This window comes from Mytilus californianus, unplaced genomic scaffold (genome assembly GCF_021869535.1).
Source record: "Mytilus californianus isolate M0D057914Y unplaced genomic scaffold, xbMytCali1.0.p SCAF_11, whole genome shotgun sequence".
In the NCBI taxonomy this organism is placed as follows: domain Eukaryota; kingdom Metazoa; phylum Mollusca; class Bivalvia; order Mytilida; family Mytilidae; genus Mytilus; species Mytilus californianus.
Genome location: NW_026262593.1, coordinates 29,709,709 through 29,726,398, shown reverse-complemented (window position 1 = coordinate 29,726,398; position 16,690 = coordinate 29,709,709). Strand labels below are relative to the sequence as shown.

The 16,690-nt window shown below is 31.3% G+C and overlaps 1 protein-coding gene across 1 annotated transcript; it reads left to right on the top strand.

The window, feature by feature from the left end:
• The first annotated feature begins 12,989 nt into the window (after nucleotides 1–12,989).
• LOC127720861 (perlucin-like) lies at nucleotides 12,990–16,441 on the top strand. Its single transcript, XM_052227608.1, has 5 exons — nucleotides 12,990–13,053; nucleotides 14,270–14,364; nucleotides 14,824–14,917; nucleotides 15,795–16,008; nucleotides 16,402–16,441. The coding sequence occupies exons 1-5, from the start codon at nucleotides 12,990–12,992 to the stop codon at nucleotides 16,439–16,441; spliced, it is 507 nt and encodes a 168-aa protein (XP_052083568.1).
• Nucleotides 16,442–16,690: the final 249 nt, after the last annotated feature.

The following is a 16,690-nucleotide window of genomic DNA, read 5'->3' as shown; positions in this document are numbered from 1 at the left end:
CACAACTTGGTCAACTTGCTTATGTGAACCTTATTTCCAAATTTCTGATTGCTCTGATATGTAGTTCCGAGAAGAATGCAACAGAGATTCTATGGGACGGACGGAAAGAAGGACAGACAAATTTAAAACAGCATACTGCCATAGTTTAAACATAACTGGTAAAGGAGGCGAACATTTTATTTTCTGTTAGGAATGTTATCGGATGGATGGTTCAATTTCACTTGTTGCTTAGACGGGTTATTTTACAGTTATCGTCAGGCATATCCATTGTTTTTATTTTCATTATTCTACTACACCATCCTCCGGAATATCAATTGGTTGTCCCTTTTAAAAAGTAAACCCTTTATGGCCTTATGTTTAAAATACATGTTTAGCAATTATGCTATAATCTTAAAAACAAAATAACCAAAGGGAAACTCATGAAAGTTAACTTTTATGACGTCATCATTACATTTATAGGCTAGGCGTAAGATAAAACTAAGCTTTACTGTGCGTACTGTTGTACGTTTGTTTTTTCTACATTGGCTAGAGGTATAGGGGGAGGGTTGAGATATCAAAAAACATGTTTAACCCCGCCGCATTTTTGCGACTGTCCCAAGTCAGGAGCCTCTGGCCTTTGTTAGTCTTGTATCAAATTTTAGTTTCTTGTGTATAATTTGGAGTTTAGTATGACGTCCATTTTCACTGAACTAGTATACATATTTGTTTAGGGGCCAGCTGAAGGACGCCTCCGGGTGCGGGAGTTTCTCGCTGCATTGAAGACCCATTGGTGGCCTTCGGCTGTTGTCTGCTATATGGTCGGGTTGTTGTCTCTTTGACAAATTCCCCATTTCCATTCTCAATTTTATTTAACTCACAAAGGCTGTGATAGATTGTCTCCCCTGTTAACATTGTTCAACCAGGACAACAATCATTTAAGAATATCTAAGAAAGTGTTATACACCTTTGTAAAATTCAATTACTATCCATCCGTTTTTTTCAGATTTTCACTTATAAACTAATGGTTGATCGATTCATTAATATTGGTCTTTTAATATTAATGTACACTTTGGCTGTTTCGTGGAAGGCAGTTTTGATTGGTAAGGGAAGCCGGAGTGCCCGTTGAAAGCACGGACGTTCGATAGGATAAACTGATATAATCAATTGAGACATAACACCAACAGGAGCGAGGTTCGAAATCATAAACGACAGGGACAGATTAACTGACATGTTTTTGTGAAATGCTTGCAAAATATATTGATTTAAAGAGTATAATCAATTTTAAATGACTGAAAAATAATATTTTTTTATCTGTAAATGTACTACTGGTAAACATCCTGATAATCCTGTCAGTTGAAGTAAACTTTCTGTCTAAATACCCCTGGTAAACTGCATCATTCATTACAGTATTCTCTAAATTTGAATTGGTGTCTTGAGGTATTACCATCAAGTCATTAGCCTGTTTTCTTAATTTTTCGAATTCCTCTTTCCGTCCTTTTTTGACCGATTCATCCAATTTCTTAGCAGTTGATGGTTGATTCTTCTTTACAAAAGTATGTGAGAGTTTTCTAAATTCTTTAAGATCCTCTTTTTGTCCTTTTTTGACCGATGCATCCACTTTCTTAGCAGTTGATGGTTGATTTTTCTTGTCAGAATTATTCAAGACTTTTTGAGATACTTTCTCTTGTTGATTCGTAGATACACATGCGGATTTAGGTAATTGAGGGGGTGTTGGTATAACAGCGGTTCCATTTTTCTGAGGGTCACTGTTAGGAGAGCTCGAGACTGATCTTTTATGCACACTATAAATATAACAATGAAAAATAGTAAACCTTACATATTGCAACACCTTAAACCCATATAAATAAGGACAGAAATGTCTCAATACTTCTATTGATCAACCTCTCTCTTTGTTCCGATTCATCGACGATATTGACATGGAGTGGGATAGTACTTAACAAAACCTGATGTGTTCATTCAACATTCCAACGAGAACCATTCTTAATAAAATTTATTTAAGAAATCTCTGCTTCTAAGATCAATCACTTGACACTGCTACACAATTAAAGGATGGAAACATATTAACAGATATGAATTGTAAGCCCACAGACAAACTAATCCAGCAGTGCTAACATTTTAGGATAATGCATATCCACATAGAAATATTCATATTCACAAGTTTAAATATTAAATCTTTAGAATTCTACAAGAGCATTCGGTTTTTATATTGTATAACAAGAGGCAGCTTTGAAGGAGGAAAAGATTCATCTGACATCATTGATGGAAATAAAAGTTTCGTGGAATTTTTATTTAATTATGAAATGCTTTAATTTTTAGCCTTTAAATTGTGATAGTTGACAATAATTGTATAATGTTTCATTTGCTTTTATCCATTTTATTATTTTTGTAATGAGTTTATTGGCAGAAATAAATGTATCATGTATCCTATATTATATATTACGAATAAGGTAATAAGTCATTCTTAACTATCTAACAATAGGCAAGACAAGTACATTCTATTTCTCAAATGAATAATTTGACATTTCAATAAATTTACAATAATAACAACAACAAAAAAACAAACAATAGGTAGTGTGGGTTGAGAGGAGTTCTATATAATTTATAAGTTGTTTTTTTTTTAAATTATTCTATTCTAGTAGTTGGACCCAGGGGTTCCAGCAGGAGTGTGCTCTTTCCAATACTTTATTTTTTTTATAAAAAGTGATTTTTTCAAATAATAAATTTTCTTTTAGGTAATTCTTTCATGGTACAATATTTACTTCCCCGTTTTGCATTTTTGTTCTGTATATATAATATTTTGTTAACAATAAAATGAGGTTTCTTATATATTTTTTTTCATTTTTTTTCTATATTCCCAAATAGAATTATTACCAAATTAAGTGGTAATTCAATCTGTACTGTTGTTAATATCCATTTATTTAATTCTTCCCATAAGTCAGATACTTTTGGATAAGTCCAGAATATGTGTTCAATGGTTTATACTGATTCCAAACAGAATGTACATTTATTTGTTTGTATTATTTTAATTTTATAAAGAAATTCATTTGTCCCCAATATTCTGTGAGTAATCCTGTATTGGAGCCATTGTAATTCGGAATTTTTAGTTATGTAAAATGGTAGTCTATAGTTATCAAAGGTACCAGGATTATAATTTAATACGCCAGACGCGCGTTTCGTCTACATAAGACTCATCAGTGACGCTCAGATCAAAATAGTTATAAAGCCAAACAAGTACAAAGTTAAAGAGCATTGAGGACCCAAAATTCCAAAAAGTTGTGCCAAATACGGCTAAGGTAATCTATTCCTGGGATAAGAAAATCCTTAGTTTTCCGAAAAATTCAAAGTTTTGTAACTGGAAATTTATAAAAATGACCATATAATTGATATTCATGTCAACACCAAAGTGCTGACTACTGGGCTACAATTTATTCCAGATAAAATAATTTTTATTAAGGATTGAAGACCATTTTCCCAGTGATGTGATATTTGGTTTTCTATAAATAAGGACATTGTAAAAATCTGTTGATCCTTTTGTGGATTTTAGGAACACTTTAAGAGTAATTAATACAATTGGCCCATAAAGTTTATAAATCTGATTACATTTTATATCAAGACTTTTCATATATGATTTTTCTGCTGAAATTACTCCCTGGTATATAAGAAAGTTGGTATTAATATTATATAAATTTTGAAATTCTTGCCAGCTCATCAAATGTCCATCATTATTGATTAGATCATTAATCAACCAAACTCCCTTTTCTATCCATTTTTGTAAAAAGGGTTTTGAAATCCAACTTTAATATTTTTATTATTCCAAATATTTGATGTAATAAAATCATATTCAATCTGAACGACTACTTTAGTTTGTAGTTCTGTCCAAGCACTAAAAACTTCTTTCTTTTATCCATCTTAAGTGAATTATTCTAGCGCGGACCATCGCACGTCATTAAGACCATGGTAAAATAAAAAATAAAAATATGCTAGAATGCAACTTTTCCGATATACATAGAAAAATCTACCGTTAGTTAAATAAATGAACTCACCCAAACTATTAAAACTTTTTTTTATGCATTCAAACACGCTTTTCTAATTAATTATTGAAACCATATATATTTCGACTTTTCTGGATATACTGGTTTTAAATCACTTTATGCGGTCAAATATTGTGACTTTTTTTCCTGTGATATTTTCCTGTAACCTTTTGTCGTGTGATATTTTCCTGTAACCTTTTGTCGTGTGATATTTTCCTGTAACCTTTTGTCGTATGATCTTTTTCCCAGGGATTCTGTGACGTTCTGTCTAGAGACTTTTAACCAAGTTAAGACCAACCTGAATCACCTTAATTGCTGTCCTTTATTTTTGACAATTTTATGACTAACTACATGTCTAATAGGTAAACCACAAAAATCACAAGACAAAAATTGCAGGAAAAAGATCCACGTAAGAGTATGATTTATTCACAGATGATTAGAGGTTTATTATCCTAAGAGCGCTTAAATCAACAGACCCCCGATCTTTATTACTATATAACAATAAGAAGATGTTGTATGAGTGCCAATGAGACAGCTCTCCATCCAAGACACAATTTTAGTTAAAGTAAGCAATTATATGTAACAGTACGGCCTTCAACAAGGAGCCTTTGCTCACACCGAACAGCAAGCTATAAAGGGCCCCAAAATGACCAGTGTAAAACAATGTCATTATTATAATCCGCTGTAGATTGTAAGTGTGCATTTCATTTTTCCTTTTTATGCCGCGTCTTGAATATGCCGGAAAAAGTGGACGTTTAGCAAAAAACAATCAATCAATTATTTAGTTTTCCTTTTTGGAACAGGAACATGCATGCTCCTTTTATTCAGACATCGAAGTTCCAAAGAACAAGACTACAACCAATACTTAAACTGGCATTTTCTTTTTAAAGATGTGTACACTCAGTATTTGCTTGGTCCATGTATAACAATATAAGATCTCCAATAGCACACCTGTATACATTTTCGTTCTTTACAAACACCACAAAGAAGCACAATTTACTGCAAAAGACCACACACATAGGAAAACTTAAATCACACCAAGAACCTTAAGTAGTATTTAACACTAAAAACGTAGTTTCTTCCGAAATGATATATTTTATATATCTAAAACATGCATTAAATCAGTATTTGAAGATTTACGAAACCGTATTCAATATAATCAATAAGCGAAGATTTTATGTACAGTAGGGTAACCGTTACTTCTTACCTCTCTTTAAATCTACCGGAGTCAGTGGAACTGTTCTCCTTACACCTTTAGAATAGGTTTAGCGCTAGAACCGGTTTGTCCAGTTCTAGCCTAGAACGTTTTTTGCTTGAACCCCCTGAGGTTCATGCTTATATATTGGTGAGTTTTGGAAGTGTCTATAGGCCATTCGATATCCTCGGAGTCAAGATTCTCGGAACGTCTCGAAAATTTTCAATCATTTATACAAGTAGTTATTTATGTCTTTGATACAGTCCCTCTATGGATAGGCTACCACGTGACATTGTATATTTTAACAATCAAAGTTCATTTGTAGATTGGAAAGTAAAACAATAAAGACTAGGTTGCAGTCAAAAACTCATTTATATGTTAGAACCTATTTGCCTTTTGACAAAACATATGTGTTTTTTATTATGCGAATGTTTATTAAATATCAAGTATAATGATAACGCAATTATATAATTCATGCTTTGAGACGGTCCCTGTACGCGTTGTGTGTGTAGTATTTAATACAGCGTGCAGTTGTGCATTGTGACAATAAACCTGGGAATAGTTTAATGATATATAACGTCCTTATTTCTGAACGTTTATCATTTGATATTCATATAGCATGGGAAAATGTAGGAAAGCATGACGAAAATTAAGAAAAAGATATTTCTGTTAAAAAATATATAATGGAATATAAATAAAATTGTCATATATACGTGCATAATGTCTCACCGGTTTAAACAGTCATTACATTTATGAAAATTATATGCAACGTATGAGCACCAATGAGCAGGGATGCGTACCCAAAGTTAGCTAAATATCTAAATATTAAACGATCGTGAATGAAAAAATACTTGCATGGTTTCAACTCACAAAAAACGTTATTAATATTGTACAATAGTCATAACAAAATTTAATTACTATCATAATGTTAATTAGTTTATACTGTTTTAGTATGGATCTATAAGTATCTTCTTATATTTTGTTTGGCAATATATTCATATAGTGGAATGTTAGACTTTAAAAAGAGATTGATTTGATAAATAAAATGTCAATCCGTAAAAACTTGACGTTTGTGTTTATTGATATTATATTCTAAATTTTCGGAAAAAATTCACTAACAGGATTGTATGTTTAATATAAAATTTCAATTCTTTTTTTGCTTGTTTGTTTAAATAGCTCAACCTTATAGCATCTAAATATTTGTACTATGGTACGATTTTGAAAATTGTATTCATTGTGTTGACCAGCTATCCTACACGTCTTGATTCATTCACATTATACATCACCCTGTTCACACGCACACTATCGGTTTGCGTTCACCAAAATTCGGGATAAAATGTCAATGAATCCGGAGTCAAAACACTTGAGGTAGGTAGTTTGATTTATTTTTTTGTATATTAATTAGGCCGTTAGTTTTCTCGTTTGAATTGTTTTACATTTGTCATTTCGGAGCCTTTTATAGCTGACTATGCGGTATGGGTTTTGCTCATTGTTGATGGCCGTATAGTTATAGCTATAGCTGTTAATTTCTGTGTCATTTGGTCTCTTGTGGAGAGTTGTCTCATTGGCAATCATACCACATCTTTTTTTTAATATATGGTGATAATAATTTGTCTGATTTTATCGAAAATCCCGTTGATGCTCTTAGAGATCTGTCTTTCCCCATTAATAATGTAATTATGGATAAAGGAAAAAATAGATATGAAAATATGCTGTTGAATGCTTGCAAAGGTAACGGCGTTTTCATACTAAATGGAAGAATGGGAAGGGATCAAAATATTGGGCGATTTACTTGTCGTAATGCCAGTGTCGTAGATTATTGTATCAGCAGTCCTGGACTTCTGAAATCGTTTAAGGACTTTAAGGTTTTACACTCACGTAAATTATTATCAGATGTTCATAACCCTCTCTCTCTTACTTTTTATTGTAATAAAAACTTGGTAGATGACCATGCAGAAAATGTTGATTGTTATAGTCACTATAATACTTTTAAGAAATAAATAGATTGGATTCTGAAAAGATAAATGATTGTCAAAATAATATTGATGTAGAAAAAAAGTAGAATTAGAATACAAACTTAATAATACTGATTTGAATGATGTTAATAAAAATGTAGTTAATTCATTTATAGGTGATTTATGTAACATTTTTGTCAGGTGTGGGCAGGCAACTTTTGATATTTCTACCGTAAAATGGGATAAAAAAGGGAAAAAGTGGAAATAAGAATAAACAATGGTTTGATGTGGAATGTAAATTTGCACGCCAAAATAACAGAAAATTAAAGAGACAATTTAAGTAGAAAAATAGTTGCCAAAACCATTTAGACATGCTAAATGCTAAAAAAGTTTATAAAAAGGTTTTCGATAACAAAAACAGAAACTTTAGAAATGATCTTACAAACAAAATTCAAAATTTGCGTGGCAACAGCCCTAAAGAATTTTGGAAAATTTTAAATCACAGAAAGATGAAAAAGCAACCCGATATTGATATAGGAAAATACGACTTTTTCAAAAACTTGAACGGTGCACCGGAAGATGACCAAACTGTGCGTTTTCCCTACATTGATCCCATGCAAAGTGAGCAGCTAAATGAACATATACATTCGACTTTTTCACAAAATGAAATTCTTCAGTGCATTAAGAAACTAAAGAATGACAAAGCTTGTGGAGAAGACGAAATTATAAATGAATACATAAAATCCACATCAAGCCAGTTTATATGCATTTATGAGAAACTTTTTAATATTATATTCGATAAAGTTTTAACTCCACAAAGTTGGCTAATTGGTACTATTAAACCTATATATAAAAATAAAGGCGACTTTAAAGATCCAAAGAATTATAGACCAATCACTATTGTTAGTTGCTTTGGAAAACTATTTACTGGAATCCTAAATAAATGACTAAATGATTTTTCAGACGAATTTATTATCATACAAGAAAACCAGAGGGGTTTTCGTCAAATGTATTCTACTACTGTAACAGATAATATGTTTACCTCATATTCTTTTTTTGAATTATTGAAATGTAAGAAGAAGAAACTATATTGTGCCTTTATAGAAGGCATTTGACACTGTATGGCGAGTTGGTTTGTTTTATAAAATGTTATTGAATAAATTAAAATGGTAAGATATATAATGTAATATATTACTAATTTGTATATTCTGACTAATTTCATTCTTTCAGGAATAGTCACATGTTAAACTATATTTTCAAATGTCGATTGAAAACGGCGGATAGAAAAGTGATATTGCACGGTTATTTCTAGGATATCTAAAAACCGATATATTTTTTGTGACGTCATCTAATGAATTTTATGATATTGTTTAAGGACAAAAAAAAGTGTATACTTATGATCGATTATTTGAAAAAAAAAAATCTTCAAATACATCAGATATACACAAAAAAAAAAAAATAACCCATAAAAATGATTGAAATAACAACGAATATGTTGTTATTGTCAAAGAGACAATATGATATCTATAAAATTCCAACAAAATTAAATGATCGAAAAAAGAGAATATAATGCAATGACGAGTTTGATACAAATATGATCGGAAATTAATAATAACAATTATAGCCTTTGTATGAGGTCAATACAGGATATATCGACCCAAAGAAGTATATCGACCTTGGACTTCGTCCTCAGTCAATAAACTTCTTTTAGGTCAATGTATCCTTGTATCGACCTCATACAAAGGCTACAATTGTATAATATTGAATATGTACAGTGATATTAAATCTCGTATATCATAATAATTGTAATTCGGAATACTTTGCTTGTGACAATGGTGTACGACAAGGAGAAAACTTATCACCATCCGGTCGACATAGATATAAAAGTTCGAGCAGTATTATTTTGGGCAAATTTGATATCCGTCAAACAAGCAAAGTTTTACTTTATATTATATCAACTTTCTCGCCATATGAACGCTCATCATATAACATACAGACTAAATGGATTCTGTTTGTCAAAAAAATATTTCAAGATTGTGGTTTCTCATATATATGGGAAACACAAAATTTCATTAATAAAGATAGGTTAAAAACTGTTATAAAGCAAAGATTGTTTGACCAGTTTCTTCAGAATTGGAATTCCCTTATCCAAAATTCGTCAAAAGCTATTTACTACAACATTTTTAAGAAAAACCGTGAATTTGAGGAATATTTTAATATTTTGGACTTTAAAGATGCCGTTGTTCTTTGTCGATTTCGAACGACTAATAACAAATTGCCGATTGAAACAGGAAGGTGGCAAAAAGTATTAAGAGAAAACCGTTTTTGCCATCAATGTAATAATCGACAAATTGGAGACGAATATCACTATATATTTGAATGTACTTTTTTCGATCAAAAACGTAAAGAGTATTTATCCTCCTATTTTGTACAACGACATAATACAATTAAATTCTCTGAACTTCTGTCGAGTACACGAAAACCAGTCCTGAAGAAGCTTTGTTCATTTATAAAAACGATTAATACTTTTGTTTGTCCTCCTGGCTAGTGACTTTTGTAACCTCTCTCCTTGTTTTGTATATATTGTAAATAGTTACTGTTGTTATATCTGTACTTATGTCATGCATTGGCTTTATGAGAATAAAGATATATATAAAGCATAAGAAAAAGTAGCGGTAGTTCCGGGTTGCGATTTGGGGGGATGACGCGGCTGTGGATAACAGGGATCTAAACATCCAAAGGTGCGTATTAATTACCGGCTTATCGGAACGATAGGGATTGATTGGATTTTGATAGCTTACAGTCCAGTGGCATATATCACAATATAATACTTGAAATTCATTGTTATGCAGTTGTTCGACTTGACCAGCGACATATTATTTATTTATTTCACAATTGACAACAAAATGCGACTCAAACAAAAATATTAAAAGATGTCGACGCTCAGATAAACTACTAAAACTGTTTAATAGAAGTCGACCAATTCAGCTTATTTCGGCATGTCAATTCTAGTTCCTACTTAAGTGAAGCTCATAAGTGGAAGAAAAGTCCACGGTTAAGTTTATTCTGCAGCTTTTATACCTCAAGAAATCTCTTTTCCGCTTTTGAAATTAGAACAAAGTGGCTTTCTCATTTTTAAAGTTGAAGTATTTGAATAATAGTATTTGTAAATGCGTAAAATGTATATTTTCAAAAACATTTCAGGGGCTCTACACATTTAATTAAAGAAGTCCTAAACCATTCATTCTGAAAATTAACAATAATGTATGTAAATTCTAGAAGTTGCTACTCATTTGCATCATACACATTTGATTTTAGATAACCCTAAAGGATTCGATAGCTTTTTTTCTCGATCTAAAAATATAAACTTGAAAAGGTAAGTCAAATAATGTTTAAAAAGCTAAAATTTTATATTTCATTTTAATATACGAGTTCTGCAAATAATTTGAAGGATAAAAAACAACATTAGTGTATGTTGACTGAGTAACTATCTGATTTGTTTTAATCGGCAAATCCTCGGCATGTTTTTCTGGAAAATCCAAAATCCAAAATCCAATAATAATAAGTTTTTTTTTCTACTTACTAGTAATAAAGAACTTTGATTATCATTTATATAGATCGCCAACTTTAATAGAGTGCAACGAAAATGGAATTTCGATTTTTTTAATTACCGAACCATGTGACGAAATACGTCCGATCAGTCAAACGTACGGACCCGTCATCCATCAGGATATGTCAAGTCAAGGTCTGACATGACTTTGACAAATCGTTGACGTGACTTCGACTTCACTTTAGACTGGTACCCGGCCGTTATTGAAAATCTTGACATACTGAATATTTTACGGAAGGAACGTGTGTTATGGGTAGATTTTTCATTAATGACTATTTACAAAGGTATCTTAAGGAAAATTCAGTAAACGTTTGGAAATATTCCGCCCGGTAGTTTCAGAGACGAATATTTTGATATAGTATTCGACGACGACGAATGACGAATGACGCCAGGTGTGGCATTATCTCACTTTGGACCAGGACAGCCTAAAAGCACATAATTTATGTTTAAAAACAAGTACAAATAGTGAGTTTATACTGTACTGTTTCCTCGTTCCAGAAATTACTTAGTTTCAGAAAACTGAAAAATGCCAGCTCTGAAGAACACATATGTTAGTACAGTAATTAAAATAGTATGCCCTATATGTAACTGAAAGAAAAAATAATACTTTGATAGTACTGGAATAGGTTTGTTTTTGATGAGTATGTAGAAATTAAATACTTATAATCCTTTTATAGCTGACTATGTGGTATTGGTTGTTCTCATTGTTGAAGGCCGTATGATGACATATATATGTTAATTTTTGTGTCATTTGGTCTCTTGCGGATAGTTGTCTCAATGGCAATCATGCCAAATCTTCTTATTTTTATACTAAACAGAAATGATGAAATGTTTTAAAACAGAACTGAAAAGACAATACCGAATCCATGCAACATCTAATTGTACAACTTGGGAGTATGTTTTGGCGTTAATGAAGTAACAGAGAGAATAATATTTCATTTTAATTCTATTCTATACATATACATATCATATGCATTATAAGAGAGTAGAAATGTACAAGCAGATTGTATAGTTTGCAGTTTGTTTTTAAGGTGTGCAATTATGTAAATTTTGTTCCATTTTTAATCGGTTGCTCCTGGGCAGATGCTTTATATTAAAGAAGATATTACATTCTTCATTTGTTCAAGAAATACCAGATTAAATTATAGGAAAATGTAAAATAACAAAAATACCGAACTCAAAGGAAAATTCAAAACGGAAAGTTGTTTATCAAACGGCAAAATCAAAATATAAAACACATCAAACGAATGGAAAACAACTCTAATGTTCTGGACTTGGTATATGTAGAAAATGGTGGATTAAACCTAGTTTTATAATTAGCCAAACCTCTCACTTGTATGACAGTCGCATAGAATTCCATTTTATTGACAACAATGTGTGAGCAAAACAAACAGACATAATAGGTAAAATTGTCAAAAATTGAGATACAACAGTCAACATTGTGTTATCTTAATCACCATGAAACCAACAACAATATCAACAAAGAAAACAAAATGGAATATAGACACTCTATAGACAAAGCACATAAGCAAAAAAGAAAGACAAGAATACAAAACATTACCACAACACGATGGCGAAGAAACTTTTTTAAAGTTTAAATTTTCTTCAACAGTAATGAATACATGTATATATCCGTTCAACTTTCTAAAATTTATAATGAATGCAAACAACATGTACGATATAATGTTTTATAATAAAAAAAAAAATATGGATTTAATATCGAGAAATGATGAGAATTCAAATATTTTTATCTCCAGTTTTATGTCGATTTTATAAAAATTACTGTTTTAAGTAAATCTAAGTTAAAAATAACAAAGTTGTGGGCAGAATCTGATCAACATTAATTTTGCCTTAAGGTCCCCCATCCTATACAGTGATATCTAAAATATTGATGTAAGTGTTTCTCGCCGATATCCTTTGACAACCCCGAGAAACGTTTTTAAAAAGGATATTATCTGTAGGCGTATCTGTATCCCTTGTATTAAACACTAAACAGTTTTCCCGATGAATTTACATATGGTTCTTGCATCATGTATGAACTGATACAAAAAGAGGTGTTGATCTCCATGCACATTTAACATAACTAGAAACATACATGAACTTGTTTACCGAGCCTTCGTGAACTAGAAATGTATGTAGTACTTATCTTGTAAAAGTTTTGATAGATCAGATAAAAATTTATGATAACTGTATTTAACATGAAATACACTCTTCTAAATTCTTTCACGGTTTTAAAACTGTGGCTGTTTGTGAATTTATTAGGTAAGTTGAGAGAAGTTTTAAGAAAGGTAAGAACATACTAAATGTGAACTCAGGTGCAATGGATTAATTCAGGATTCACAAGGCCAAAATATTTAAAAATCAAAATCAACTGGAAACGGCGACTAGCTTATAAACCTAAAAAGACCAACGGTATAGCTAAGACATGAGCTTTGCATGACGAAGGTATACTCCTTAATAAAAAATAAAAACAATGACATGAAAAAAAAGAGTAAAACACTTTATGAATATACGAAGTTGAAAGTACCAACGGTCATCTGTTAAACATGTATTCCTTAACCGCCCACCACATCATGATGGGAACTTATAAACTTTCGGAAAGACATTTGCAACTTTACAATGAAGACCTTGGTTAAATAGCTCTCTTGTTGGCAGAAAAAAAACATCTCTTTAAGAAATTGTAAAAGCGCTGGAATATCGTTTTAACTTGAGAACATGGAGATATGCTTGAGCACATTGCTGCATAACAAAGAAAGTTTACAACGGGTAAAAGTAGTATGCATAGAGAATTACAAGATAATTGCTCATTATTTAATTTTACCAAAATATATATATAGCATATTATAAGAATTATTCTTATCGCTTTGTTTTACAGTTGCATGATTTCTAAACCGATAGACACGCTATTTTAGGAAGTATATTTTTTCGTTCACATTGGACATTCAGATACTCTGTATATGATAGTGTAAATATCATAAAGCATATCAATTCATTCTTGAAAACATTCAAATTTGTAATCGTTTTTATTTTTTCTTAAAACATAGTCGGAAGATGTAAAGGGCACATTTAATACTCACAAGTCGAAGAAAAATTGACAACGCCATGGCAAAAAATCCAAAGATCGACGAAATGATAAATAAGTACACAAAACACTACATAGGAAACTAGACTGAGCAACGCAAACTCTACAAAAAAAAGCGAGGGTGTAATCCGTAAGGGTAAGTAATTCCTACTCCCCGTGTGGTACCCATCGTGATGCTCATGCAAGCACACATGCGGTGATTGGTAGTGAACATACAGGTACCTGAAAGGAACCTTCGCAGTATAAGAAAACATTTACAAAATTATGAATAAAATGATTATCTTATTGATAATATAATAATAAGGAAACCAATATAAAACGATTCAGCTGTACAGTTAATCATTTTTTTTTTAATTGATAAATACTAAGTATACATATACTGTTACTTATCGGTAGGAGTAGTGTTTTTGGAATGTCCTTTAGGATGGCATCATTATGACAACTCCTGTTATTTGTTCAGTACCGACAGATATAACTGGTTGGATGCAGAGGTAAATGTTCTCTTTCTAAATGTATGCATATGAAATAACAACAAAAGGAAAGAAAAACACTAAAACTAGAATACTTTGGTTATCTTGGATAGCATATTTGATATTTATTTTTTAATCTTTACCCGACGAATCATTGCCATTACAGAAACAATATCCTTACACAAAAAAATCGGGCGACTATTCTGGTAACTAATTCTTAGACCGCGAAAACATGATATTATTGAGTTGACACAGAGGCACATCGTATCGATCAACTAGTTCGTGATGGTAACTAGAGAACTTTAAGTATGTGAGGATGTCAATTTGTCGTCAAAATCTTATTATAGGTTTGAGCGTTCATAATAAACTTTTTACTCAAGAAAAGTGCATCGGACGCAAGAAATTTATAAAGTATTATTTCCATTTAAAAGTATATACACCAGCGTTAACATTAAATGACCAGTTTTGTTTTGTATATAGAGCAGCTGCCGAGCACATGACGCCAGACTTGCAGAAGTTGTCTCTAAGAACCAATCAGACTACTTGATGAACATGGCAATTACTGTAGGGAAAGGTAAACTTTAAGCACACATGAAATACAAATTAATTTGTTCAACACTTTTAAAAGCATTCTCGGTACACAAAAAAAACTAAACTAAAAAAACTAAAAAAAAACTGTTTTTACATATAAGAGTTGAAGACGCTGTTCACAACTATAAAAAATACTGACACAGATTTTAAAGTTGTGTCAATCACAATTTCCTGAACAAACCTTACTTTATATCGGAACCGAATCGCGTTATGTATTTGTCAGTAAAACGAAAAAGAAATTGGATAGTTTTAAAAACGAGTTTTAAAAGAGTAAATGTAATTGTCAACAATCCTTAAGATTCTGAAATGGCAAATTAAATGAACTTGCGTTCGTTTTATATGAACTATATTGGCTTAGCGGTAGAGATTATGTAGCTGAATGAATTGGGTTAAAAAAATATATGATAGCTACTGGCTTGGAGGTAGAGATGATGCAATTAAATTTGTTTTAGATGAACGCCTGTGGCCAGGAAGTAGAGATGATGTTGCTTCTTTACGGAGCTTTTGATTAGGAGGTAGTGATGACGTAGTCGAATGAACTTTTTTTTTAGATGAAAGCAACAGCCACAGAGGTAGAGATAATGTAGTAAAATAAACTTGATTTTTAAAATTTTATTCAGATGACAGCCATTGGCTCAAAGGCAAAAAATAATGTAATGTTGAAAACTAGTTTTTTTTATATTGGCTTGGAGGTAGAGAGGATGCAGTTGAATGAAATTTTATTTTTGTTTTGATAAAATTTAATGGCCGGGTAGTAGAAATAATGTGATTGAAAGGACTGGCTTTTGTTTTACTTGAAAGTTATTGACTCGCAGGTCATGATGATGTAATCGAATGAACTTGTTTTTTGTATGTTTTAGATGAAAGTTATTGGCTGGGAGGTAGAGATGATGTTATTGAAGGAACTTGGATCTGGGCATCAACAGATAAAGTCTTTACATATACAGATTGGTATCCCGGTCAACCAAACAACTATAACAATAATGAAGACTGTTTGCACATGTACGCATCTTTTAACATGAAATGGAATGATTTTTCTTGCGCAGGTCTGAACGGATTTGTATGTGAAAAGAGGTGAGTTAAATATTTTTGGTCACGTTTGTAAAAGAACTTCAATAAAAACATTTCGTTTGCACACTTAAAGATAAAGTCAATATATGGATATGGTAAAATTACATTTCTTAGTTATTCTAAGAGGATCATCAATATCTTATAAACATTTTTACATCATTAGAATAGTTGTAAATTTCAAGCTTTGATTTTATCTGTAAAAAAAAGAAAACAACGCTTTATAAATTTCTTCCGTTGGAAGCTTTTTTATGGAGTCACATTCATCAGGAACGTTCAAAGCCGAACATTTGGAAGAACTTTAAAGAAAACAATAATTGCAAGACACTGGTTTGTTACTTGCTTTTGGCTCTCGATGTTAGAAATATCATTTAATGAATAAATAATTTTAACTTGTAGGTATCCAAGAACTACAAATGAACCTGAAATAATCGGTTAGAATAAAAATCAAAAGCTTTCTTACTTATGAATCTTTTGTTTATCTTTTGTTAATTAACGCATTTAGAGTATTCTCGCTTGTTCTTTGTAACTCAACTATATATGAGATAAAAAGAAAAAAAGCTACAAGATTAAGTTTTTGTTTTAAATTATTAGGCTATACTTTTTCTACCACTATTAATCTTTTAGGGTATAAGTTTACAAGTAATAATGTCAATAAGATGGCTTTAAAACATATATGTCCATTATC